Here is a 23,015-nt window from a genome sequence, read left to right on the forward strand (position 1 = left end):
ATCCTACCCTTCTATTCTTTTTTTTTTTTCTCCTTTCCAGCTTTTAAAAACTTTTAAATGTCCAGAAATCTTTATTTATCCCTTTGATGTTTATTTTCAGCTTAGATGCCTATTAATGTCAAAGTGGATTTTTTTTTCCAGTTTCTTGCTTAAGTCTCTTAGCTGTCAGTATAAGGAAGGGAAGAAAAAAAACCTAATCCTTTCCCTTCTCTCTCTCCTTCGCAGCTTCAAAATCTTCTTTGGGAAGAATGTTGTTAAGTTTAAATTCCAGGGTACCTTATTTGTTGCTTTTGCTGTTTGACCCGGTCAACCAAAACTTTCTCTTATCTTCCTCCTGCACATTCTTTCCCGGTCGAGTTCTTCTTTGTGGTGGCCATTTCTGACCACCGCTACAACCACCTTCGGGAAAGGGAATAATGGCCAGCTGGGGAGGAGAGATGCAGCTCTCCTCAACCCTGCAGGCAGTCTTCCCCCTCTTCACCACCTCTATGGGGTGGCTTAGCCCCAAAACCAGCCGGCTCGGGGCGCTCCAGCGGCGAGCACGGATCGAAGCCTCGGAGAGACGAGGTTTTGGTCTGTCGCTGAAGAAGCTCAAACCGGAAGTCAACAAATCGCATTTATTATTATGGGATGCTTCAAACAGCCATAAAGGTGAGTGGTTTGCCAAGCACCCAAAATGTAATCATGTGACCATGTGTATGTGATGACTATATGGCCATTTCACTCCAAAAACAAATCATAAGCAGGAGGTTAATCGTAACTTTGACCAGTCGTAACTTGAGGACTACCTGTAGTTTACTAACTCAGTATGGAATAATCAATGAAAAGGACTAGCAGGATTTTACCTAATCCAGTTAAAGATGCTCCAGAAACCCAGATACCTATTGTTTTAGTTATGAACTGAATTCTTCTCAAACTGCCCATATATGACCAGCATGTTTCTCTTGCGTCTGGACTATTAGTCTCACATTCTTGGGAAAAATATTAAGCTCTTACTTCTCAGTTCTTACCAGAATTGTGGAGGTCTTCCCACCTTCCAGAGTAATCTCCAAATCAGAAAGGGCAGCGTCAACTTCATCAACTTCTTTGTCACTGTTATTCAAGTGATTTTCAGATGACATGATTGACAATTTATTGACGTGGTACTGAAATAAAATGAAAAATAATTGTACGTATCCTCTTGATCTGCTCAAACGCTGGTGATAATACAATGTAGCCTTCATAGCACTTGGTATCATATCTAATAAAAAATCTAAATGACAGCTAGAAGACAAGTGTGGGACATGTTTTGTGATTTAACTCAGCTAATTCTTAATGTAGAATTCATTTTACAAATAAAGCTCATTGTTTTTGATTCAGTAGTTAACATGATTGGGTTCATATCCCTTAGTTCATTTCTATAAGAAGTATTTAGAACAGCATTCCCCAACTTTTCTGGCTTGGCAGATTGGCAGGGATGGGGATGGCGTGACAAGCATCTGTGTGCACACAGCTCCATTTGTACAAGAGCATGTGCCCACACAAATGGAGCTTCACATGCATGGGCTCACCTGCCACCTGCATGACCTGGTTCCAAATGGGCCACGGCCTGGTAATGGGCTGTGGCCCAGAGGTTGGAGACCCATGATTTAGAGCAAAAATAATTTTCTTTACGTGGAAAGACTTGGTCCATGATGAATAGTCCCTTCACTTAGCACACTGCAATGAGTATAACATTTTGTAGAAGCATATTCCCAACTATGTATCTCCCTTTACTTCTATTTTTTTTTCTAACAACAACTTTAAACATATCTATACCTATATTAACCAGGAAAGAAATAGCTTAGTCTTTTTTACTATTTTACTAAATAGAGTACCTTACATGATACAAAGCCCTCCCATTTCTCATACTAGGTAATTCTGCTTCCAATGATGCTTCAGTATTAATTAATGAAATTGGATATAACAAGCTGTTGCTTATTACCATAACTATGATTCTTTTAAGTGGCCACTAAGCATTTCCACATATGGTAAAATATTAAGAGAATGAAAGTGGCTTTGATGTCAAAACTTCATTTAGTTCTAGATATAGTTAACACAATCTGCTTTGGCCTCAAAAGATTATGTTGTACCTAGAGAGTTCTAATAATCCAGGAAGATTTTGAGCTCCTAGGTGGTACGTCTTATGTATAGAGACAGACCACAAATGAGTTCAATGTGAGACTCCCTAAACTGCTAGTATAGAAAGGAATTTCTTTAGAAGGGAAAAAGAAAGTACAGTGAAAAATACATTAAATGTGTTTATAAGTTTGTTTGCCAAATGTGCTGCAGACTGAGAACACGGAGGAAGGGGCAAAGATATTTTTGGGAAACCCAGGAATTATCACCAGCTGCCTGAGAGGCTAAGTGCCAGAATCTTGTGGTTCAGTAACCTAATGTACTCGTTGTTTGCTTAAAAGCTAATAAAAAGATACAAACATGTTTGTGAAAAAAGAAGCCAAATTATTTTGCATGAGACATTGAAAGGAGGCAAATCTATTTTAGATTCCCTAAAATGGTTCAAGCAAACCTTACAGGAAAAAAAAAAAGGCAATACTTGTTGGGACAAAATGTTCTAACTCAAAAAAGAATACATGCAATATATGAAATTTAGGACAGCAAGGATTTCAGAGTTTGCTAAGGATTCTTTGAAAACAGAAACCAAGAGTTAAAAGAGCTCTGAGTCTTCAGGGCCAACACTTACCTGCAGTGCTGCAAACATCATCATTTCCTCTTCTGTGCACTCGATTTCTTCCAAAAGAATAGCCCATTTGGATTGTTCATATAGCTGATTTATTCTGATTGCATCGTACTATGGAGACATAACCAAATTATCGATTCATAACCCACCCTATGGGCAGTATACAGTTCTTATTACCAGAGACCCCCCCAAAAAGTATCTATAAACTTTTTACAAAGTTCTCATTTTTTCTAGCTGATCGAATGCTATGCGCCACTGTGAAATACAACAGACCATTTAAGGTCAGAAGATGCAATGCTCCAACAGAAAATTTCCTTCCCTCTTGCAACCAATACTGTACAAACCTTCCCTGCTATAATTTAAATAAGCCATCTATTCCAAATATGCTCTCTCCCAATCTTATTTCCCCTATTTGATGCAAAATTAATCTTTGCCTTAATACTGCCTTTTAAATGGGACTCCCATCTTTTTAGCTTTCATCCAGAGTCTCTGACTCTGGATAAAAGCTGCAACCTCCCTGAAGGAGCACAATGTGGAGCTCTGCCACACACTCTTAAATGTGTCTTTGCCATTCAAGGCCTCAGTGAAGTGCATTAGTGCATGTCCAGTCTGAGGCTTGCAAGCCTTCAAGGCACAAAGACACCTAATCATAATAATCCGTAACAGATGTCATCTTCTTTAGATTACTGCAATACATTCTGCACAAAATTGCCCTTGAACATCTTAGGAGGTCAATTAGTACAAAATACAACAGCAAAATATATTCAGAATAGACCTCAAACAAAAAAAAATCCTGACAACCTTGCTAAGAAAAAAAAGTGAAGAAATATGCAAATTTGCTAGGATATGCAAACTCAGGGTGAGGTTGGTGGTTAGGCTTGTTTTCTTTCTTTTCTTTTTTTTTTTTTTTTTGAAATTTTATTTGGGTTTTCACAAAAACAAAAATACAAATAAAACATCTTTTTTGAAAATAGCATGGTCCCGGGTTACACTTCTTCATACAGACACAAACTCAATTTCATGCTCATTTTAGTGTTCTATTCCATATCTTATTACTGTTTTACATTTTCTACATAGTTTTCCCCTCTTTTAATTTTCTCAACTTTATTTGATTATCTCATCTCAATTCAAATCATTATATTTATACTTTTGTCTGTCCTGTTTCAATTTCATATTATCTTTTCTCATTAAACAAATTTCCCCTGTAGTTACTAATTGGAATATGACACCTTTATATCTTTTAATTTTATCCATTCAACTCTTATTTAAGCTTCAATGTGTACCTTTAAGATTATAACATTCAATATAATACATAACGTCCAATTGAATTCTGCTTAGTACATTCTTAAAATACTATATTCTTAAAAAAGATTATATATATATGTAAATAAAACACTCATTCCATTCCAATTCAATTCTATCATTAATATTCATGAAAATCTTAACATCTTTAACATTTCTTATTAAATATCATACTTCCTTGGGAACACTTATAAACTTTCCATAATTCTTCCCCCCACATATTTCTCTTCACTTATATTTTATAAATCAGTAATAATAATTAAAATGTTCCCATCCTTTCCTAATTTAATTCTCTCATTCACTTTATTTCATTTATTTATTAACAAACATTCCACTAGATTACGATAAATATTTTATCCATCATTTTAATCATATTTTCTAAAATTATTTCTATTTGTAATATAACAATACTATCTTATGTACCTTTGCAGAATCCCTTTTACAATTAAGTTTTCACCCATTATCTCTAAACAGGCCTATACTTTTAATTCTTATACCTTTTCCCTGTTTCTCTATATCTTGTTTCTGTCCTTTATAACTTCTTTTCCTTTCCTTCTTCCCTCTCTCTCTTCTCCCTCCCCCTTTTACCCCCTTGTCTCTCTACTTCTAATTCTCTCTTCTGTAATCCCCTCTTCTGTTGCTTTCTAATATTATACTTATTTTTCAAACTATTCTTTTTGGGGTTGTTTTTACAAATCTTAAACTTTTATTCTCTTTCCCCCCTTTCCTCCCCTCCCATAAAATTACTTGATCATTAAAGATAACTTCTTCTTTGTCCCAATCTTCTTGTTCTGCAAGTGTTTCGTTGTTTCTCATAGTTCCAGATCTCCATTTCTAAGAGTTGGAATATGAAGCCAAAAGAACCTCTCCTTCTTGTGTATCTTCTTTGTACTTTTTAAGTTCCATTTTCAGTTCTTCTAAAAGTGGTGCCATTTTAAACACTTTTAAACAACCACCGATTGATTTTAGTCATTTAAATGCAATAACCAAAATCCAAAGATCACCAAGTAATCCAAATACTCCCAACCTGTTTCTTCTTGCCTCTTTTTTCTACTTTCTCTTCCTGGGGTTCTACTATTTTGTTACCAAGTTTCAGTTAAAATGTATCTTTTTAGAAATCTTGTTGAGGATTTCTTCCAGTTTGTCGGCTGCGGCGGCAGGGATTTGCGACTCTGAGCGATCCCTGCCGCTGCTAGCCGCTTGTGCTCGATCCGGACAGGTCCGAGCTAGGCTACCCTGCAGGGGTAGCTGAAGATAGGGGATCCGGAGAGGGGCTTGGGGTGTTGCAGACCCCCCCCGGCCGGCAGAACCCCCTTCCCAAGACGGTGCAGCGGCGGTCCGCAATGGCCGCCACAAAGAAGCTGGCACCTGGGCAAGTATGCGCAGGAGGAAGAGGAGAAAGCCTTTGAGAGTGAAAGTTTTCTTGGTTGATCCAGGACTCTAAGATATATTTAATATAATTCCTGGAAATTATGGCTTTTGGATGATTCTTTCCACAAGAGAAAATAAGCGGCAATTTTGAGGTGCTGAAAGGAAAGTTTATTCTTCCTCCCGACTGAATTAATAAGTGGATATTGAGAAACCTGTTTTTTTTTTCAGGTAAAACTAGCTTTATGTGATAAGTTGGAAGGGAGAGGACAAAAAGATATTCATCTGGTTTGATTTTGTTGGAGGAGATGCCTTAAGGATTTGAAGACAGAAATATAATTCCAATAAGGCTTTAAAATACAGATTTGGATTTTCTTTTTCTTTTGTCTGATACTACCCTGGAAGAGAAAGGGAGAATTTTGTCTTGGCTTGGATTGATTGAGGATTTTGGGATTGTTTTATTTTTATTTTTTGAAATATCTTGGTTGGTGTAAGAAGAAAGAGGGAAAAGAAAAGAAAAGAAAAGATCTATAATGGCTTTTTCTTTTGAGGAACTGAGGGAAGAATATGAACAAACAAAAACAGACGGTAAAGATGGTATGGAAAAAGGCTTCCTTTTTTTAGAAATGGCGCTGGTTAACTATCAACAAACAATACAACAGATGGAGGCAGAAGAACAACAAGAAGAAGAAGAGGCGAAGACGCCATCTTTAATGAATCCCAAAATTTAACTAAGAAAGAAGGAAGGAAGGAAGCGAGGAAAATGAAGGACTTAAGATCTAAAAAACATTCAAGAAAGAGAAAATAAGATGCAAAATAAATATAATGATAGTAAACAAAAGAAAAAGGGAACACAACAGAGAAGGGATGCCAGCAAGGCAGAGGCTAGAAGAAGGGGGTAGGAAGGTGGGGGAAGAAAGAAAGGGGAAAGGCGGAGAAAAGCCACAAAGTTTTGAAATTAGATGGGAAAAGAGGAATTTTTTTTAGGGACAAAGGGTAAAGTACAATTTTCTTAAAAAAGATTTTGCAAGGTACGTAAGATGGTATTGTAACATCTGTATTAGAAATAGAAAATTAGAATGGCTTAAGAGTTAATAAGAAATTAAAATGTTGAAATGTTTAATAATGATTGATTTTAAAATTTAATAAAATATTAAAGGGAATGTTTAGAATATTGAGTTTTAATTAAAGAGTTTAATATGACTATGGTATTGATGTTATTATAAAACTATTATAGTAGCATTTGTTTTTGAAAAGGCAATGGGAATGTTATAATTTAATATTTAGATTTATTATTTAACTATGTATTTAATTATTTTGGATTTATTACTCCGTTTTTATTATTATTAAAAAAATAGTAGATAGAATGTACCAAGCAGAATCAGATTGGGTATTAGGTGTTATTTTAAATGTTAATCTAATTAATTTAGGGGAGGATAGAAAGGCATCATACTCTGATTAGTGATTTCAGGAGAAATTCTTTTTTTTTCATTATAAGGAATGAGATAGAGGGATAATAAAGAATGGGCAAAAGATACAAATATAATGATTTAAATTAAGATGGATTAAATAAGATAGAATTATGAAGAGTGAAATGTGTGGAGAAGTTTATATAGAAGATATAGAATGGTAAATAAAATAGGTAATGATATGTAAGATGAGCATGAATATAATTGAAGCCCATATAAAGAGAGGTACCTGGGGCCAAGTTACTTTCTAAAAGATTTTTATATGTTTGTTTGTTGTGTGTTTATGTATTTGAGAGTATTAATAAAACCTTGTAGAAATACAGAATGAGAATAATGGTAACCAAGTCAGAAAGAAATAGATGAAATAATAATAGCGAAATTGAATAAGAGTAAAGAGAAGTAAAGAGAAATTGGATAAGAGGTATTTTTATGCTCATATGGAAATGGCTTAAAAAAGAATTGTATTGTATAAAATAAGGTTTTATCTGACTTGTAAAATTTATAATGGAAAAAGGTTCAAATATGTAATGGTTGATGATGATTTGTTTGTCTTTGAAATTAATAAAATTTGCTTAAAAAAAAAGAAAAAGAAATCTTGTTGAGATTTCACTGTAAATTCCTTTTAGTTCCAGGCAGTCTCCTCCCTTTTTCCAGATCCTGCCCTTTTATTCTTTTTCTCTCCTTTCCTGCTTTTAAAAGCTTTTAAGTATCCAGAAATCTTTATTATCCCTTTGACATTTTATTTTCAGCTTAAATGCCTATTGATGTCAAAGTGGATTTTTTTTTAAAAAAAAATTGAAGTCTCTTAGCTGTCAGTATAGGGAAGGGAAGAGAAAAAAAAACCCAAATCCTTTCCCTTCCCTCTCTCCTTCGCTGCTTCAAAATCTTATTTGGGAACAATGTTATTTTTTTTATGGTTTAAATTCCAGGGTACCTTACGTTGTTGCTTTTGCAGTTTAACCCAGTCAACCAAGACTTTCTCTTCTTATCTTCCTCCTGCACATTCTTTTTTTGTCGAGTTCTTCTTTGAGGTGGCCATTTCTTTCTTTTTTTTCATATTTATTGATTTTTAAGACGAACATAGACAAACAAAACATAAAAACATCAAGCCATCTTCCATATATATACATACAGTGTGCCGGTTGGTTTACAAATAGTTTTGTGCTTCCATTTCGTAGAATTCAATTACAATTACATTGTATATATTCTCATATTTTCAATCAAGTATTAAATACATTAATATCATTGTTAATCATTTGACTATACTTTTATTCATTCATGTTTTATGAAATAATCATATTTTACTGAAATTGTTTTGTGACAGTTCATATTATCATCTCAAATCTATTCTACAATCATTTTGTAGATGTAATAAGAAAAGAATACATCTTTATATATTTATTATTTTCTAAGAATCTACATATTTCATTACCATGTTTTATTTTCTAACCATTGATAGAATAGATCCCAGTTTTTATAAAATTGTTTATCATCTTGTTCTCTGATTTCAAATGTCAGTCTACTCATTTCAGCACATTCCAATATTTTCTTAATGATTTCCTCCTGTGATGGTATTTTCTCATTTTTCCAATTTTTAGCAAATACAATCCTAGCCACTGTTAATACATTTACAATCAGGTATTTCAATTCTTTACTATATATTTCAGGTAAAATTCCCAATAAAAATATCTCTGGTTTCAAATCTATATGCTTTTTTGTCATTTTTTCCAACCACGTGTGGATTTTAGTCCAATATTTTTTGGCATCCGCACAAGTCCACCACATATGGTAATATGAGCCAGGTGTCTGATGACATTTCCAACATTTTTCTGATTTGTTCTTGAACATTCTTGCTATTGTTGGGGGGAAATGCCACCTGTAAAACATCTTATACAAATTTTCTTTAGATGCTGTTGACATTGTCATTTTATAATTTTGAAACCACAATTTTTGCCATTACCCTAGATCAATCCCATATCCAAAATTCTTCCCCCAAGCAATCATTGTTTCTTTAACTTGTTCTTCTTCTAGTTTAATTTCTAATAAATATCCATACATTTTTTTAATCACCTTTTCATCAGTACCTGTCAAAATCTTATCTAAATCAGTCAGTTTATCATAGAAACCTTCTGTTTTAGAGTCTTTATCATACCTTGAATGTATTTGCACATATAAAAACCAATTCATCTTTATACCTTGTTCCTCTAATTTTTGTATAGATTTAAGTTCACCCTTTTCATTCAGTATTTCACCATATCTAACTGTATGTTCCTTTTTATATATTATAGGGTAAGAAAATGCTTCAATAATTGATAGCCAGACTGGAATTTTCAAATAGCATTGTCTTTAGTCTTATCCCAGTTTAACTACAGAGACTCCCGTATATAATGTCTTCTAAAATACCCCTGTGATTTAGTTCCTTTATACCATAAAAAAGCATGCCACCCCAACAACAGATCATGTCCTTCTAATGTCAACAATCTAGTGTTTCTTAATGTTATCCATTCCTTAACCCACATCAAATTTGTAGCTTGGTAATACAACTCCCAATTAGGCAAACCAAATCCTCCTCTTATTCTAGCATCTTACAAAAGTTTTAACTTTATTCTCGCTTTCCCTCCTTGCCATATATATTTCAACACAATTTTATTTAAATCTTCAAAGTAATCTTTTCCAAGCCTATTGGAATTGTTTGGAACAAATATAAAATTCTGGGTAGTATATTCATCTTGATTGTTGATATTCTCCCTATTAATGACAGTTGTAAATTTTCCCATTTCGCCAAATCTAACACTATCTGCTGCTTAAGTTTGATATAATTATTCTCTTTTAGTGTACTGCATCTTGCTGTCAAATGTATCCCCAAGTACTTAATCTTATTCGTGACCTGAATTTTCAGTAGATCTGCCAGTTCTTCCTTTTGTCTTGATAGCATATTCTTTGTCAAGATCTTTGTCTTATCTTTGTTTATTTTCAAACCAGCCAGTTTTCCATATGCCTCTATCTTTTCTATCAATTTTGATGCTGTTTCTAGTGGGTCTTTTAAAATGAAAACCAGATCATCTGCGAATGCTTGCAACTTAAATTCTTCCTGTTTAATTTTCATCCCTTTTATATCCTTTTCTTCTCTAATATTTCTGTTTAGCACTTCCAAGGTTAAAACAAACAACAAATGTGACAGTGGGCACCCTTGTCTTGTTCCTTTTCTTATATCAATGGAGTCCGTCAAATCTCCCTCTATCATTACCTTTGCCGTTTGCTTATGATATATAACTTCTATTGCTTAAATAAATTTTTTAGGAAAGCCCATCTGTTCCAGTTGTAATAACATGAATCGCCAATTCACATTATCAAATGCCTTCTGTGCATCTAGAAATATCAAAGCCATTTGTTTTTCAGGGTGTGCCTCGTAGTATTCCAAAGTGTCCAAGATTACTCTCATATTATCTTTAATTTGTCTCTTTGGCAGAAATCCATTTTGTTCTGGATGAATAAAGTTATTTAGGTATTTTTTAAGTCTTTCTGCCAATATTGAAGCAAAAATTTTATAATCTGCATTTAGTAAGGAAATTGGTCTATAGTTCTTGATTTGTAATGGGTCGGCGTCCTCTTTTGGGACAAGTGTAATATAAGCTTCTGACCATGATTTAGGTATCTTCTTCTTTAACATAACTTCATTCATAACTTCTAGCAATGGAAGGTTCAACGATTCTTGTGGTGTTTTATAAAATTCTGCCGGAAGTCCATCTGGGCCTGGTGCCTTTCCATTATTTTTCTTCTTGAGTGCTTCAGTTAACTCCATCATCGTTATATTGCTTTCTAACATTATTTCAATCTCTTTAGGTATCTGGGGTAAATTAGCATTCTGCAAATACTGTTTAACTCTCCTCATCAATATTCTCTTGTGTGTATAGTTTCCCATAATAGTCTCATATGATTTCCTTCTTCTCTTTACTACCATAGCAAACTTGGCCTTGGTCATCTATTAATTGCAATATTTTCCTTGATTCTTTCTCCTTTCTCAATTTATATGCTAACCATCTACCTGGTTTATTTGCATCTTCAAAATAGTTCTGTTTAGCACCTCTGATTTTCTGTGCTAATTCTTCTTTTTCTATTAGACCCATTTTATGGTTGATTATATCCATTTTTAACAATGGCTTTTTTCTGTGGTATTTTCTGTAGCTCTTTTTCAAGTCCTTTATACTCATCCTCTAATGCCTTAGAGGCTAGTCTTTTCGTGGTATTTCTTTTCCTTGTATAATCTATTATCAAGCATCTGGCATATGCCTTCATTGTATCCCATACGTTCTGGATTGATGTATCTTCTTTTTTGTTTTCTCTAAAGAAAAAAGCCAGTTCTTTCTCCATCCACTGTGTGAAGTCTTTTTCCTTTAATATAGTATTATTTAACGTCCATCTAGATCTTCTTCTTTTTCCTTTCCATTTAATTTTCATTTGATTGTGATCTGCCCAGGTACTTGTTTCAATGTTTATTTCTTGGATATTAGCGAACAATTCTGTTGACATCCATATCATATCTATTCTGGACCATTATAAATGTCTATTTGAGTAGAAGATGTGTTGTTTAGTTTTGGCATTTATTTCTCTCCATGTATCTTTTAAATTTATTTCATCTACCATTTTAAAAAAGATTTAGGGAGAGTCTTTCTGCTCTGCTTTGTTGTTTTCTGTGCTGTATAGTCCAGTTTATTATCTACAATTCCATTAAAATCTCCCATCATTACTATCTTAGCATAGTCCAGTTCAATTATTTTCATGTGTAATTTTTATAAAATTCTTCTTGATTGTCATTTGGGGCATAGATTGCAATCAGGAGTGTTTTCATATTATTGTCCATTATTTCCACCATTAATGTTCTTCCATCGTCATCAGTATAGATCAATTTCGCTGGGATAATATCTTTAATGTATAAAACCACTCCTCTTTTCTTGCATTGTGTCAAGGAAGTGAATATTTTCCCTAATTTTGGCTGTATCAACAGTTGTTCATGTTGCTTTTTGATATGTACTTCTTGTAGGCAGATTATATCAAATTTTAATTTCTCTAATTTATGGAAAGTTTTCCTTCTTTTAACAGCTGAGTTAAGTCCATTTATATTAACTATAATCAGTTTTTCTCTTCCATGATTATATTTTATAGTTAGGTTTAGCAGCTCTTGTAGATCTTGGTTCACGTTGTTCTTTGGCTTCCACCTTTCCACCTACTGCACCTTCTTCTTTTTCAGTCGCCATTTGGCAGTCCTCTTGGAATTCAATTAGTGAGATTTCTTTTTCTGCCTCTTCCTCTTTCCCTCCCAAAAATTCTGTGTAAAATGATTCAGCTTTCTCAATTGAGTCAATTCTATGTCTCTGTTCTTGCCATGTGAACATTAAACCTTCTGGAGTCAGCCATCTATAATTCACCTCTTTTTTAAGTAGAACTTTAGTCAGGAGTCGATATTCTCTTCTCATCTCTCTCACTCTTCTGACCACCGCTGCAACCGCCTTCGGGAAAGGGAGTAATAGCCAGCTGTGGAGGAGTGGTGTGGCTCTCCTCAACCCATGCTGGCAGTCTCCCACTCTTCACCACCTCTACAGGGTGGCTTAGCCCCAAAACCAGCCGTCTCGGGCGCTCCAGCGGCGACACGGATCGAAACCGCGCACGATCACGGTTTCGGTCTGTCAGTGAAGAAACTCAAACCGGAAGTCCAGGCTTGTTTTCTTACTACTAACTTTTTAACACTTAATGCCCATTGTTTGCTTTGTTTGTTTAATTGGATTTTAGAAAAAAATGTTTATTTTAAATATTCAATAAAATTAGATTAGATTTTATTTATTTTTAAACATGCCGAGAAAGCAAACATGCCAATAGGGATAATTTAAAAACCATTAATTGTATTTTATTACTGAAGATATCTTTTCTGATAATTCCAAAGATAAGGTAACATGCACAGCTTTTTAAGTTACAATGATAATTGTAACTCTTTAAAGGCTTTTAAAATAGGAATCAGCGTGTAAATTCTGCTATGCTGTTCAATAAGAGAAATAATACTTTGGCTTCTCTAGCAAAAATACCTTTCAGACAGAAAGTAGAGAACTAGCTGATGCCAGTTGGAAAAGATACATTGAACAACTTGGAGAAGAAGCTAATCCAACATATGTTTCCTATGTTCCTGTCCATTCAATTCATAGTTCTTGTTATTGTATAAACAAACAGAAAAATTTCTACCCATGAAGTAATGAACATTTCCAGATTACTCAAAATACCAGTGTGTGTCTCTTTAACATCAAATAGGAATGTTGTTCTTCTCTTTTGAGCTGGTACACTCAGAAAGTCTCAAGGGTACTACTGTATATCTAAAGATCAAACCGTTGAGGCTAGCAGACAAATAACTGCTCCAGAGTCTAAATACAAAGCAAACAAGCAGGAAGAACACTAAACAATTTTTTTATTTAACTCTCTATTTACATAATTTAGGAAAACATTTTCATCTGTACTCCTTGTACTTGACACAGCCATATTTCTCTAGTTCATTTCTATTCTATGCATTCTGTATCACAATCCACTTTCTCATCCCACTTCCTTCTTTTCTGCTTATAGAATTAGCCACTCTAGTTGTTCTGCTGACTTATTCACCTTAATTTTTCTAAGAAGCAGTGATGGGCTGCTTTTTTTTTCATATGAAACTGTACCTTTACTTCCCATGTGCTCAAAGTATTCTGAGTAATTAAAATAATCCAGGCCTCAATCAATTTGAAACTAGGGCTTTGTATCAATTAATTGGAAAATAGTACAGAAAAGCAAAGAGATTTCTTCATACTGCTCCTGATAATTCTGTCACATTTTTCTGCTGTGTTTCCCCAAAATAAGACCGGGTCTTATTTTCTTTTGACCCTGAAAAAATGGCTGGGGCTTCTTTTCATGGAGGTGCTTATTTCTCCCCCCATGTACCAATATTAAGGCAGGGACAAGCGCCCCTTGCTCCAGCTTCCTGAAGGGTTGCAGCAGGCTATCCCACCATCCACGAAACAGCTGCTTTGTGGGTGCTGCTCAGGCCGCCTCCTTTAGCAAGCATGGTGGTTTTTGTGGCTGCAAAAGCAGCAGGAGACCAAGTGAAGCACCCCAGGTGCCTAGCACCCTCCTTACCTAATGGTGACGGATGCAGCAGGCAATTCCGTCCATGGAACAGCTGTCTGGTGGGTGCCGCTCTACCCACTGGCTCCAGCAAATGAAATATTACTGCGGAGGTCTCCTTGAGCAATGCTCTGCCGCAGCTTCAGAGCAAATTTCTGCCTTCTCTGCACAGGATTGCAAGGCTGGAGGCTCTGAAGCCATGGAAGAAGCATTTTGGTGTTGATATTCTCCCTATTAATGACAGTTGTAAATTTTCCCATTTCGCCAAATCTAACGCTATCTGCTGCTTAAGTTTGATATAATTATTCTCTTTTAGTGTACTGCATCTTGCTGTCAAATGTATCCCCAAGTACTTAATCTTATTCGTGACCTGAATTTTCAGTAGATCTGCCAGTTCTTCCTTTTGTCTTGATAGCATATTCTTTGTCAAGATCTTTGTCTTATCTTTGTTTATTTTCAGCCACTTTTCCATATGCCTCTATCTTTTCTATCAATTTTGATGCTGTTTCTAGTGGGTCTTTTAAAATGAAAACCAGATCATCTGCGAATGCTTGCAACTTAAATTCTTCCTGTTTAATTTTCATCCCTTTTATATCTTTTTCTTCTCTAATATTTCTGTTTAGCACTTCCAAGGTTAACACAAACAACAGAAGTGATAGTGGGCACCCTTGTCTTGTTCTTTTTCTTATATCAATAGAGTCTGTCAGTTCTCCCTCTATCATTACCTTTGCCGTTTGCTTATGATATATAACTTCTATTGCTTGAATAAATTTTTTAGGAAAGCCCATCTGTTCCAGTTGTAATAACATGAATCGCCAATTCACATTATCAAATGCCTTCTGTGCATCTAAAAATATCAAAGCCATTTGTTTTTCAGGGTGTGCCTCGTAGTATTCCAAAGTGTCCAAGATTACTCTCATATTATCTTTAATTTGTCTCTTTGGCAGAAATCCATTTTGTTCTGGATGAATAAAGTTATTTAGGTATTTTTAAGTCTTTCTGCCAATATTGAAGCAAAAATTTTATAATCTGCATTTAGTAAGGAAATTGGTCTATAGTTCTTGATTTGTAATGGGTCGGCGTCCTCTTTTGGGACAAGTGTAATATAAGCTTCTGACCATGATTTAGGTATCTTCTTCTTTAACATAACTTCATTCATAACTTCTAGCAATGGAAGGTTCAACGATTCTTGTGGTGTTTTATAAAATTCTGCCAGAAGTCCATCTGGGCCTGGTGCCTTTCCATTATTTTGCTTCTTGAGTGCTTCAGTTAACTCCATCATCGTTATATTGCTTTCTAACATTGTTTCAATCTCTTTAGGTATCTGGGGTAAATTAGCATTCTGCAAATACTGTTTAACTCTCCTCATCAATATTCTCTTGTGTGTATAGTTTCCCATAATAGTCTCATATGATTTCCTTCTTCTCTTTACTACCATAGCAAACTTGGCCTTGGTCATCTATTAATTGCAATATTTTCCTTGATTCTTTCTCCTTTCTCAATTTATATGCTAACCATCTACCTGGTTTATTTGCATCTTCAAAATAGTTCTGTTTAGCACCTCTGATTTTCTGTGCTAATTCTTCTTTTTCTATTAGACCCATTTTATGGTTGATTATATCCATTTTTAACAATGGCTTTTTTTCTGTGGTATTTTCTGTAGCTCTTTTTCAAGTCCTTTATACTCATCCTCTAATGCCTTAGAGGCTAGTCTTTTCGTGGTATTTCTTTTCCTTGTATAATCTATTATCAAGCATCTGGCATATGCCTTCATTGTATCCCATACGTTCTGGATTGATGTATCTTCTTTTTTGTTTTCTCTAAAGAAAAAAGCCAGTTCTTTCTCCATCCACTGTGTGAAGTCTTTTTCCTTTAATATAGTACTATTTAACGTCCATCTAGATCTTCTTCTTTTTCCTTTCCATTTAATTTTCATTTGATTGTGATCTGCCCAGGTACTTGTTTCAATGTTTATTTCTTGGATATTAGCGAACAATTCTGTTGACATCCATATCATATCTATTCTGGACCATGATAAATGTCTATTTGAGTAGAAGATGTGTTGTTTAGTTTTGGCATTTATTTCTCTCCATGTATCTTTTAAATTTATTTCATCTACCATTTTAAAAAAAGATTTAGGGAGAGTCTTTCTGCTCTGCTTTGTTGTTTTCTGTGCTGTATAGTCCAGTTTATTATCTACAATTCCATTAAAATCTCCCATCATTACTATCTTAGCATAGTCCAGTTCAATTATTTTCATGTGTAATTTTTTATAAAATTCTTCTTGATTGTCATTTGGGGCATAGATTGCAATCAGGAGTGTTTTCATATTATTGTCCATTATTTCCACCATTAATGTTCTTCCATCGTCATCAGTATAGATCAATTTCGCTGGGATAATATCTTTAATGTATAAAACCACTCCTCTTTTCTTGCATTGTGTCAAGGAAGTGAATATTTTCCCTAATTTTGGCTGTATCAACAGTTGTTCATGTTGCTTTTTGATATGTACTTCTTGTAGGCAGATTATATCAAATTTTAATTTCTCTAATTTATGGAAAGTTTTCCTTCTTTTAACAGCTGAGTTAAGTCCATTTATATTAACTATAATCAGTTTTTTCTCTTCCATGATTATATTTTATAGTTAGGTTTAGCAGCTCTTGTAGATCTTGGTTCACGTTGTTCTTTGGCTTCCACCTTTCCACCTACTGCACCTTCTTCTTTTTCAGTCGCCATTTGGCAGTCCTCTTGGAATTCAATTAGTGAGATTTCTTTTTCTGCCTCTTCCTCTTTCCCTCCCAAAAATTATGTGTAAAATGATTCAGCTTTCTCAATTGAGTCAATTCTATGTCTCTGTTCTTGCCATGTGAACATTAAACCTTCTGGAGTCAGCCATCTATAATTCACCTCTTTTTTAAGTAGAACTTTAGTCAGGAATCGATATTCTCTTCTCATCTCTCTCACTCTTCTGACCACCGCTGCAACCGCCTTCGGGAAAGGGAGTAATAGCCAGCTGTGGAGGAGAGATGTGGCTCTCCTCAACCCTGCTGGCAGTCTCCCCACTCTTCACCACCTCTACAGGGTGGCTTAGCCCCAAAACCAGCCGTCTCGGGGCGCTCCAGCGGCGAGCACGGATCGAAACCGCGCACGATCACGGTTTCGGTCTGTCAGCGAAGAAACTCAAACCGGAAGTCCAGGCTTGTTTTCTTACTACTAACTTTTTAACACTTAATGCCCATTGTTTGCTTTGTTTGTTTAATTGGATTTTAGAAAAAAATGTTTATTTTAAATATTCAATAAAATTAGATTAGATTTTATTTATTTTTAAACATGCCGAGAAAGCAAACATGCCAATAGGGATAATTTAAAAACCATTAATTGTATTTTATTACTGAAGATATCTTTTCTGATAATTCCAAAGATAAGGTAACATGCACAGCTTTTTAAGTTACAATGATAATTGTAACTCTTTAAAGGCTTTTAAAATAGGAATCAGCGTGTAAATTCTGCTATGCTGTTCAATAAGAGAAATAATACTTTGGCTTCTCTAGCAAAAATACCTTTCAGACAGAAAGTAGAGAACTAGCTGATGCCAGTTGGAAAAGATACATTGAACAACTTGGAGAAGAAGCTAATCCAACATATGTTTCCTATGTTCCTGTCCATTCAATTCATAGTTCTTGTTATTGTATAAACAAACAGAAAAATTTCTACCCATGAAGTAATGAACATTTCCAGATTACTCAAAATACCAATGTGTGTCTCTTTAACATCAAATAGGAATCTTGTTCTTCTCTTTTGAGCTGGTACACTCAGAAAGTCTCAAGGGTACTACTGTATATCTAAAGATCAAACCGTTGAGGCTAGCAGACAAATAACTGCTCCAGAGTCTAAATACAAAGCAAACAAGCAGGAAGAACACTAAAAAATTTTTTTTATTTAACTCTCTATTTACATAATTTAGGAAAACATTTTCATCTGTACTCCTTGTACTTGACACAGCCATATTTCTCTAGTTCATTTCTATTCTATGCATTCTGTATCACAATCCACTTTCTCATCCCACTTCCTTTTCTGCTTATAGAATTAGCCACTCTAGTTGTTCTGCTGACTTATTCACCTTAATTTTTTCTAAGAAGCAGTGATGGGCTGCTTTTTTTTTCATATGAAACTGTACCTTTACTTCCCATGTGCTCAGAAGTATTCTGAGTAATTAAAATAATCCAGGCCTCAATCAATTTGAAACTAGGGCTTTGTATCAATTAATTGGAAAATAGTACAGAAAAGCAAAGAGATTTCTTCATACTGCTCCTGATAATTCTGTCACATTTTTCTGCTGTGTTTCCCCAAAAATAAGACCGGGTCTTATTTTCTTTTGACCCCTGAAAAAATGGCTGGGGCTTCTTTTCATGGAGGTCTTATTTCTCCCCATGTACCAATATTAAGGCAGGGACAAGCGGCCCCTTGCTCCAGCTTCCTGAAGGGTTGCAGCAGGCTATCCCACCATCCACGAAACAGCTGCTTTGTGGGTGCTGCTCAGGCCGCCTCCTTTAGCAAGCATGGTGGTTTTTGTGGCTGCAAAAGCGGCAGGAGACCAAGTGAAGCACCCCAGGTGCCTAGCACCCTCCTTACCTAATGGTGACGGATGCAGCAGGCAATTCCGTCCATGGAACAGCTGTCTCGTGGGTGCCGCTCTACCCACTGCCTCTAGCAAATGAAATATTACTGCGGAGGTCTCCTTGAGCAATGCTCTGCCGCAGCTTCAGAGCAAATTTCTGCCTTCTCTGCACAGGATTGCAAGACTGGAGGCTCTGAAGCCATGGAAGAAGCATTTTTGGATGTGTGTGTGTTGAAGGGCTCCTCTTTGAAAAGATGATGTGCAGGAAATCTCCCCCACCCCCCACCTGTAGATCGCCCTTTCAAAGAGCAGTTTCACCATGATGAAGAGGTGGCTGGAGGCAGCATTTGCATCAGGGTGGGCTTTGCGAGGGGGACAATCTGGGGAGTGACAGATTTAGAAAGCCTGGGCTGGTGCAGGACGGTTTGTCCAGCGAAGTGTCTGATTCATCCCCAGGGTTGAGCATTGTGTGGGCCAGAGAGGGAGCGTCTTCAATGAACTTCACTCTATCTGTCTCTCTGTCTTTCTGGGCATCGTCATTGTCTCCTTGCAGGGCTCTTTCCAATGTCCCAGGTGCAAAGCGACCTCCCGAGCCATTCCACTGACTCGCCCGAGCAACCCTGCCTGGGGCTGCCATTTCCAAGACTCCATTTCTGAGGAAAGAAGAGCGCTGGGGTGGCACTGGACTGATCACTTCCCCATTGCCTTCTCTCCCTCTGCCCTGGCTCCTCTCAGCCTCAACTTTCCTCCTGAAAGCCTGCGGGCCACTTCTCTGGTTGAGCTCCACCAGCACTTGGTTCTGGGAGAGACCCTTGGAGAGCCAAAGGCAGGGGCTGAGGGCAAGGGGCGAAGGCAATGCCAAATCGCTTTCCCTTTGCCCTCTCCCAAAAGCGCTCCTTGCGGCTTGTTGTGCCATTGCACGCGTGAGCAGCAACACCTCCACAAGCTTCATCACACCGGCACAGCGGGTGTCCTGTAGTGATCCTGCTTGTTTCTTTCCATTAAACTCTGCTATAATGAGCCTTTGTGAGGTTCATCATGCCATCTCCTTACGCAGCCTCTCATGCCAGGATGCTGCGAGGCTTGTGCTATTGCACATGTGAACGGTAGTACCATCATGAGGTTTGTCATACTGGCGCAGCCTCTTGGTGTTGAGCCACAATCGGGGGCTTGCCATACCTGCATGGGCAGGAAGGGCCCATGTTTGCTTTGGTCCTCCCCACGTCCGGCCTTGGACCCTTGAGACTTGAAGCAGGATGCTGCAAGGCTTGTTGTGCCATTGCTCGCGGAAACGGCTGCATTGCCGTGAGGTTTGACATACTGACACAGATGCTCATGGCAGGAGACCAGCTGTGCTGGTGTGATGAAGCTTGCACAATGCCACAACAAGCCTTGTAGCGTCATGCTTCAAGAAGCTGCACGAGGAGCTGGTGCAAGAGGCCTCACAAAGATTCATTCTGGCGGAGTTTGGGGAAGGAAACAAGCAGGGTCTTTGCAGGACATTGGCTGTGCCAGTGTGATAAAGCTTGCAGCAGTGTTGCTGTTTACACGTGCAACAAGCCTTGAAGCATTCTGGCATGAGAGGCTATGCGAGGAGCTGGCGCGATGAGCTTCAAAGACTCATTCTGGCGGAGTTTGGAGGAGAGAAACAAGCCAGGGTCTCTGCTGCTTCTGCTTTCCTTGTGTGCAGCCAAAAGTTCGCAAAAGGCAGATAGGTGAAATGCCACGCTCCTGAATGAGGGTAAAGCTAAAGCAGGAAGAAGTAGGCGCTCACATCCCGTTGTGAGCGGCCACAAGTGGCTGCAGAACAAGTTGGGTAGTGGCATGATGGGTCGGAGCATAGGAGGCCTGGCCACAGCATTCCTAAGGAAAGTGGGTGCGGGGTGCGTGGAGCAGCTTCTTCCTCCCCAACCCTGCCCTAGCTTGATTTTTAAGCCTGCGCCTCATCCCTTCTCATACAACCAGATGGTGGGTGGGGCTTAAATAGGGCTTATTTTGGAGGGGGTGGGGCTTGTTTTAGGCACAAGTGTGAAAATCAGGCTAGGGCTTCTTTTTGGGGTAGGTCTTTGTTCAGGGAAACACGGTATTAAGTCAGAATTTAACTTTTGCCAATCTTATTTCTGTGAATGAATAAAGATGTAAAAGACTCATTGCATTCCAGATAACTATAAGCCATATTTGAATATCCTAGTACAGGGATGGTGAGATGTACTTCAAGATAATCTAATTTATATCATTATTCTTTTGAATATAGATGGATAGATAACATATATAAATCAACACTTTTTTAATATTACAGAATCTATGAAGATTGAACATGGTTTGCCACAGCCTTTGGAAAGATTGGCTTGGAATCTATCTGAATAAGAAATACTATGATTGTATTCTGCCAGCTTTGGACTTACGGTCAAAGTTTTGCATGATCATCTTAAACTCCTTCAAGACCTGAGTCTCTCTCTGAATTCCTGAGCAATACTTGCAAAGAAGTATGTTTAATTAAATTTAATGAGATATAATGCTATATAAATGTTTAAGATTAGGCTGCAAATTAATGTTAAAACTTCTTAGTCCCTTGTCACTGTTTATAGACTTAATTAAAATGAGTATTGAAAAAAACATTGATCTCTTTGTTTTCTATTAATTACATTGTGCTATCTTATTAGCATTTGTATAGCAAGTTAAGATAAAATGAACAACATTTTTGGTAAGAAGTAACAAAGCTAAGGTCAAAGTGGGTAGGGGTAAAAAATATCAAAAAATACAATAGGTTGTCTGAATTTTCCCTTTCCTATGCAAATTAAATTCTTCTGGGTAACAGAAGTCAATGGGAAGTATATAACGGAGCATCTGTGAGCTTGCTTCTCTAGACTGATGGGAACAAAACTCTCCTTTAGCGTTTTTTTCTTGTTTGAATGCACCGTTGATTATAGATTAGAATGTTCAACTGGTTGGAACTAATTACAGTATAACTAATGATTTATTCTTGGGCATCCATAAAGAAAAATTATGCAGCATAGAAATCCAAATATGCAACCCTAGATTGGGAATGACAGATAAAATGTGAAGTGCTTACAGCTATTTGCATAAAATGTCTCTGATGGGAAAAAAAAGGTTAGCACAATAATAAAATACAATTATTTTATCAATTTCAGAGTCAAATATAAACATTTACAAATGAATTGAAACAAGCAGACAAAATAAAGACTGAGAATTTACATATGTAAGGATATTAAACACTCAAACCAGAGACATTTTCTTTAAAGACATTTCATTTTCAAATCTTGTACAATATCTTTGACAATTATGTGGAGTTTCTTTTAGAATTCATCAAGAGGTTATAAAGAAAATGAGGTCTTGTATGAATGTAATTCTGTATGAAACTAGTTGGAGAGATTGTTACTATTTAATTTTCTGTGTGCCTTCATAACTTCTCAGCATCTATGCGTATATACAAAGGAAAAGATGAATCATAATAGATCTAGTCTGTAGTGATGCTTATAAAGGAGCTTTTTAAAAGTTTTTGTGTTGTCATTTCTCTCCTAAAATATGGGGCACTGACTTACTTCTTTGTTCAGTTTGTAATGCCAAAACATTAAGAAACACATTTGTTTTTCTAGTTTTTTTTTTTTTTTAAACAAGTTTTATTAATTTTCAAAACACACAAGTCATCATTTTCCATTACATGTTTAAACCTTTTTCCATTATAAATTTAACAAGTCAGGTAAACTATAATTCTATTTTAAACCATTTCCATATAGACATACAAAAACCTCTTATCCAATTTCCCTTTATTTCTCTTCACTCTTATTCAATTTTATTATTATTATTTCATCTGCTTCTTTCTGACTTAGTTACCATTATTCTCATTCTGTATTTCTACAAGGTTTTATTAATTTTCCCCCCAAAAAAACAACATAATCACACCACACACAAAACATATAAAAGATCTTTTTGGAAAGTAACTTGGACCCAGGTATCTCTCTTTTCATGGACTTCAATTATATTCAGGCTCATCTTACATATCATTACTTATTTTATTTACCATTCTAAGTCTTCTATATTAACTTCTCCACATATTTCACTCTTCTTGATTCTATCTTAATTAATCATCTTAATTTGAGTCATTATATTTATATCTTTTGTCCATTCTCTATTATACCTTTGTCTCATTCCTTTTAAAAAGAAAGAAATTTCTCCTGAAATCACTAATCAGAGTATGATGCCTTTCTATCTCCCCACTAAATTAATCAAATTAATCTTTAAAATACCCAATCCGATTTTGCTTGGTACATTCTAACTGAATAATACATCTAAAACAATTAAATACATAGTTAAACAATAGATTAAAATATTAAAAACAAAATACTATAATGAAGGTTTTATAATAACATCAATACCATAA

At 36.0% G+C, this 23,015-nt stretch overlaps 1 protein-coding gene and 1 non-coding gene across 8 annotated transcripts in view; one reads left to right on the plus strand and one right to left on the minus strand.

Annotated features, from left to right (window-relative positions):
- The window catches only part of APOO (apolipoprotein O), a 59,523-nt gene extending 38,077 nt beyond the window's left edge, over positions 1-21,446 (plus strand). For 3 of the 7 annotated variants that reach the window (XM_087966909.1, XM_087966912.1, XM_087966908.1), the window contains one exon: positions 20,913-21,231. Coding sequence is in view for 4 of the 7 variants with exons in the window: in XM_087966910.1 (XP_087823036.1) it covers positions 20,913-20,921 (9 nt within the window). In the remaining 3 variants the exon portion in view is untranslated. Of the gene's footprint in view, positions 1-20,912 lie in introns of all 7 variants that reach the window. The other 4 variants (XM_087966910.1, XM_087966914.1, XM_087966913.1 and 1 more) reach the window with 4 other exon arrangements.
- LOC113414122 (FERM domain containing kindlin 2) lies at positions 7-2,849 on the minus strand. Its single transcript, XR_015749978.1, has 2 exons — positions 2,723-2,849; positions 7-1,145 (listed from the first exon to the last, which is right to left on the minus strand). It is a non-coding gene; the product is annotated as an FERM domain containing kindlin 2 (transcript).
- Positions 21,447-23,015: the final 1,569 nt, after the last annotated feature.

Source organism: Notechis scutatus, chromosome 5, assembly GCF_049901735.1.
Source record: "Notechis scutatus isolate UNSWTSFEM ecotype Mainland chromosome 5, rNotScu1.2, whole genome shotgun sequence".
In the NCBI taxonomy this organism is placed as follows: Eukaryota; Metazoa; Chordata; class Lepidosauria; order Squamata; family Elapidae; genus Notechis; species Notechis scutatus.